Raw genomic sequence first — 6,473 nt, 5'->3', positions numbered from 1 at the left:
ATATATATATATATGACGATTATATATATATATGACGATTATATATATATATGACGATTCCGAATTCATATTCGGGTACGAATTCCGAGATTCGGGTACGAATTCCGAGATTCGGGTTATATTCGGATTCGTCAAATAGAACGCATCACTTAGAGAATCGGTGAAAACCGGATTTATAGCTAAATAACACTACCGATTATTATAAATTTAATTGAATGTATGTACTTTTATTCTCAATTTTATAGACAAGCCTGTAAATTTAACTCCTTGCTTCCATCGATAAACATTCGCCAGCCTGTGTAGTGCATGCGCTGCACATTACGTAACATCATAAAAGGAGACACGTGATATGATGGTGGACCAGCCAGTGTACGAGACGAGACAACTTTCAAGCAATCAACTTAAACAACCCGCCAGACGAACAGCTCAACGATGACGATCGTACAGACGACCCTATTGATTTGCACTATTTATATCATTAACGTACCACACACGCACACATCTGCATCTGCATTTCAATGATGAACGAGCAATGAAAAAAGTAATTAAAACAGATGCATTATGACTGAATGGGTGGGAAGAAAAAGAATGAATGAATGAATGAATGAATGAAATTAATAGATGGGAAAATGGAAACAAGGATGGACAAACAGTTAAGACAGCAAAAGATGGATGGACGAAAGAAAATGAAAAAAAATGCTAGATTAATAGATTAATGAATGAATTAAAAGACTGATTAAATGATAGATGAAAATATGATGAAACAGATAGATTGGTGAATGAGCGAATGAAAAGAAAATGGAAAGACTTAAAAATGAATGGGTGCATGCATGGATATAAAACTGAATGCATGAATGAATGAATGAATAAAACACACACACACACAACACATAAACATACACATACTCACAGATACACACACACACATACATACAAGCGAACAAACAAACAAACATACATAAACACATAAAAAATATAACACACATACATGCTCAGTAAAACGTAATAAATACATCACAAAGACATAACATAGCTACTTCATCCTCTTCATCGCCCACTAAATAAAAATAATGTAGGATTATAGGCTTCAACAAACGAACGAATAAGCAGACAACGAAACAGCCAACAACACTGAAACTGATAGCATGAGGCAGGAAAACAGAGCGACAAATTACAGAAAAATAAATTGGTGAGGAATTTTTAACCAAATAATAAAAATAGAAAAATTTATTGAACTTAATTGAACGAGAAATTATAAAAAATTTGATGTACTATCACAAACAAAAAAACAGACAGACAGATAGACACACACAGACAGACAAGCAAACAAACAAATTAATTAACTATCATAAACAAACGAATTAACAAAACATAAACAAACAAAAAAACACACACACACAAACAAACTAGCATAAACAAATATTAAAATGAACTACAAACCTAGAAACATTTATCAGAGAAAGATAACAAAAAGAATGATTCAATGAATAAATAATACTGTAAAACATCCAACATAAAAGCCATTTCTAAAAATTTAGAAAAATAAATAAAAACAATAATAAATAAATTTAAGCCGCAGTAGTAGAAGTTCAAAATGTAAGTATCTTCATATGCACCTTTGTAACATTGTATTCATTAGTTAAGTATGTCTGCCTGCATGTGTGCTGTGTGTGAGCTGTGTGTGTGTGTATGCGTTGTTTGTTTATTTACGACGTACACTGTGCCACTGTAAATATTGTTATGCATAAGTTAAATCATTTTTACCAACATCGTCGTCGTCGTCGTCACCATCATTGCCATTCGAAAGTACTGGCAAACTTTGCAGTGGAGAGGACCGAAAATGAAAGACGAACTGCAACATCATCATTCTTCAACCACCACTGCAATAGTTTCTGAGTTTCTTCCAAATGAATTAAATTTCTTATTGATTCCGCAGAATGAAAACCAATTAATTCGTTTCTTTTATTTTCAGCCAGCAGGTTCAGGAAGTAACACTTGTCAACTTTCCTTTGATCTGACCACGCATCAAGTCCTTGCAGGTCCTCGCTTGGTGTCAACGTTCAGCTGTCCTCTCAAATCTGCTCAAGAAATTTCTTTAAAGTTAGTGAAATCAACGCTTTATATTCACGCACAACAAACAACCTGGAATGCAAACCATCAATTTCTCCTTACCTAAACATACTTTAATGTACGAGAGATGAAAATCGTTTAACTCGTTTCAATCAATTTATTTGCAACAACATTCAGCGACTCCACAAAACAACTTCACTGCGGCTTCCCAGCTAACTGACGCCTACCTGTGGTCTATGGTCAGTTGTATACATACGCAACTGACTGACATCAATCACATCACAAATATATTACATCAGAGGCACGGCTGTTATATAACATATATAATATCAGATTACAATAAAAAAAACTCGCTTGCTACTCACAACAGACTTTGAATGATCGTTATGCTTCAATTTATTAAGTGGGCTGACGCAATGAAAAGAGTGTTTGTAATATTGAAGAGAAAAAATGCATTGCATGGAATAAAATTTTTAGCAAATTAAATTAAAGAAAAGAGTAGTTCAATCTGCATTCATTGGAAACAATACATAATAAAAGACAACGAAAAGTATGTTTCTGTCTGTCTGTCTCTCTCTCTCTCTCTCTCTCTCTCTCCTTCTCTCATTCTGTCTCTAAAAAAATAATGTAGGTGTAAATAATAATAAAAATATTGAGAAATGGTTGGCATTTTGAATGCTAGCAACAATCACAAGAGATACATGAATTGAAATACTTAGTTCAAAAAAATTGCAACATACTATTTTATCATTAAGGTCCAATGAAGGAACAAGTTTTGGGAATAACACTGCGAAACAGAAAGAAGCACACACATATGCAAACCAAGTTGCTCATGTCTGAACATAGATACAAAGATGCATCGCTACAAAACAATCACGTCACTTCCCATCCCATCCCATCAGAAAGTTAGGTGTGCAGTGCAGTGCGGACATTAGGAACTTGATGAAGTAACGAAATAACAGCGCAGTGGCAAACCAATACAGATATTCTGTTTGAAAAAACAAAGGCTTTAATTATCAAATGGTCAGTAGGACATTTTGGGGAAAGTACAGGGGAGAGCAACAAAGATGATCTGAGGACTTGAAGATCTTGAATACGAAGATAGATTGAAAGAATGTGGATTGACAACACTGGAAACAAGAAGATGCAGAGAAGATCTGATACAGACATACAAATTGATTACCATGGAAGAAGAAACACGTTTACGAGATTTTTCCAACTGGAGAATAGAATAGGATTACGAGGCCACAGATGCAGCTCTCCAAAAATCAGAAAGTGCCATCAAGCAGAGATTCTTCAGCAGTAGAGTGGTAAACACCGGGAATGATCTGAGTGATGAGACTGTCTCTGAGGAATCAACCAACAGTTTCCAGATCAAGCTCGGAGAGTTAGGATATTAGGACACTTATCTCGCAATGGTTCTCACACAGACTCTAATCTACTGAACCACTTTAAACTTTGTTATGTTATGTTGTGTTCAAATGTTCAAACAAACCATGAAAGGAAGCAGTTGAACATTTAAGTAACAAAAGAAAAGAAGCACTGACACATAGAAAGGGTCACGAAGAACTTCCTCCGACAGCATTAAAAGCTCATTAAAATAACATTAAAATGAACAGCGTGGAAGCATTTGGAATACAAATTCGTCCCATCAAAACAAATACTAATGCATATAAGGATGCAAACACAAATGTGTATGAATAAACACAACACATGAACACATGGACATACATGAAGATTCCTTGTACCTACTTAATAAGGAAGTAAGAAAGAGATAATATATATATATTTAACTCAATCATATTCCTCATGCTCAACTTTGACTTTTAACGAACGATTTGATGAATACTTCCATTCAAGTTATCATGAAAATGTGCAACTTAAATTGAAAATATCGAAAATGATGACGACGACGATGACTAACATTGAACCAATGTTGACCGTGGAGGACATTTTAAATGAGAAGGTGGGATGGAGGGAACTGCGATGGAAATAAACAACATCACGAATGACGTCACGAATGACGTCAAAGATGACATCACGAATGACGTCACGAATGACATCTCGAATGACGTCACATCGCACACAGCCTTGAAGGATGTTTACAGATTTTAAAAGTTACAGATCCATCTAATGAGCATATTTTTTTTGAAAATTAAACAAAACCAAAAATTTCGTTTTCTTAAATTATTCGTGCATTGGTAGTTGTGGGCAGTAATTCTGTTTTGTATGGCGAATGAATGAACGAATGAATGAATGAACAGCCGAAGAAATAAATTCAATGAAAAAGATTAATAAAAAATTATTATCGTTAAACTTTCATAATTTATAACTTTCATCGTCACAAATAAATTAAAACTAGCTCTTCTGTTAGTTAAGCCAGTGATTATAAACTAATTTGCAAGCAAATACAGCAAATCAATTTCAATCTATTGAGGAAGTGTAGAAAGGAACGATCCAGAAACAACTGCATTGAGTTGGGTGGTGAGAGGGTGATGCGGCAATGAGATATGATATGATTCCGTACATACGAACATAATAAGCTAATTAATAGTCAGTCTGAATTGTCTGATGAAATTCTAGCATATTCTATTCTAAAATTTTCTTCATAAAAATTGGCGGGTGCATAATTTAATAAAGTTTTCAAATAATGAAATAATCATGCAATTAAAATACAACTTGCCAACAAAAGAAGCTTCCCACAATTGAGGAGGAACTATCTTACAAATCACTCATCTCAAGAAAGGAAGCCCTCCAGAAGATCTACAGCCTGCTTGCTGGGTCAGCTTAATTAAACTATTATTTACGATTTTAAAATTTTTCGGACATAGAAAGAAGTTTACAAAAGTTGATTTTGAAATTCGAACGCAATCGTAAGGCAACGTTTATAAACGAAAACAACACGTGAATGAAGAAAATATTAACATAAAACATTAACTATTCAAATATTTCTAAATGAATTTTGCATTTGAACAAACAAACAAACACACACACACACACCACACACGCACGCACGCACGCACCACGCACACAAATAATAAGATGACGATGATAATACACGAAAGAGTTTGACTACACGATATTCAATCTATATAAAGATGAGAGTAAATTGGATTGAGTTTCACATCACCAACCATCTCAAATTTACTTTTAAGACAAATTGCTATTGCATCTATCTTGCTACTCGACAGATAACAGCACAGCAACCATCACCTTTTCGTTTTCACACTTTGTTGACCACAACATAAGAGTGAAGGAAAGAGTTGGTCCCGTCGATCACTGTCCAACTGAATTCTACAACCTACATCAAGCAGGAAGTGGCTTGTTGTTGCCATCGTCGCCAGCGTTATTTCAGCAACGCTTTCAATCGCCCATGAGATCATCACACCGAAGAACACTTCTCCTCTTGAGTAACTGCAATCCAATTAGGTCCTCTCAGGTCTCAGGCACCTAGCAGGCAGGCTTCAATGTTTGATGCAGGGGAAGGAGCTGAAGGACATCAAGTTACTTTAGAAACATTTACTCAACCCGAGACTCAATCATTTCTATCAGCATTTACCTCCGGAGCAATAACGTTTCAAATGTTTTTGTTGAAAAATTTCAACATTTTAATAAAAGATTCTCTTCACCATCATCATCATCCTCATCATCATTTTCTCTACCACTATCACTTCAATCAAAATTAATTCAACACAAAAATTCTTGTGATTATTGCCTCACCGTCATCATCACCATCATCATCATTATCACCATCATCATCATCATTATCATTACCGTCCTATCACACAGCCAATCTTGAAGCTCTATGGCAGTGTGATAAAATATTCCTAACGAATGAAGCAATAAAACACTTTCACATGTCACCACTCTTGGGCTGATAACATTTATGATGCTGATAAACAAGTAACTGTAAATTCATCATCATCGCCACCATTATCATCATCGTCGTCATCATCATTAACATCGTCACCATCATCACCATCACCACCACCATCATCATTATCATTATCTGCGTGAATTCAATCAAGTCAGCAGCCGTCGGCGTTCATCATGCGGACAGTCCATCCCACCAAATCCTTCCATTGCCACTGAGATTTCACCTTCCACCATCAAAACACCCACACTCCATCCCATTCTCCCACCCACCCCCACTACATCTCATCCAGCCTACAAACTCCTAACAACTCAAAAATGTTGTTGTCTGCCTAAATCATCTCTCAAGGTCACATCATAAATTATTACTCTGAATTACTCACACAAACCCACAAACACACACACACACACACACGCACGCGCATACACACAATCACACGCACACACGTAGGAGTAATTAAAAATAATTATATTCGTGTATATCTATATGCAACTCCTAAACAAATATTCGTTAGATATGAAACTGGTAA

At 35.4% G+C, this 6,473-nt stretch overlaps 1 protein-coding gene across 1 annotated transcript; it reads left to right on the top strand.

Moving 5' to 3' along the window:
- Positions 1-3,791: 3,791 nt before the first annotated feature.
- HELRODRAFT_173040 (hypothetical protein) lies at positions 3,792-5,901 on the top strand (the record flags this gene model as incomplete). Its single annotated transcript, XM_009019681.1, has 4 exons — positions 3,792-3,833; positions 4,763-4,851; positions 5,320-5,509; positions 5,860-5,901. The coding sequence occupies 4 exons, from the start codon at positions 3,792-3,794 to the stop codon at positions 5,899-5,901; spliced, it is 363 nt and encodes a 120-aa protein (XP_009017929.1).
- Positions 5,902-6,473: the final 572 nt, after the last annotated feature.

The sequence above is a fragment of the Helobdella robusta genome (assembly GCF_000326865.2).
Source record: "Helobdella robusta unplaced genomic scaffold HELROscaffold_25, whole genome shotgun sequence".
NCBI lineage: Eukaryota > Metazoa > Annelida > Clitellata > Rhynchobdellida > Glossiphoniidae > Helobdella > Helobdella robusta.
Note: the sequence above shows the minus strand (reverse complement) of the source record. Positions and strands in the feature narration are given on the sequence as shown.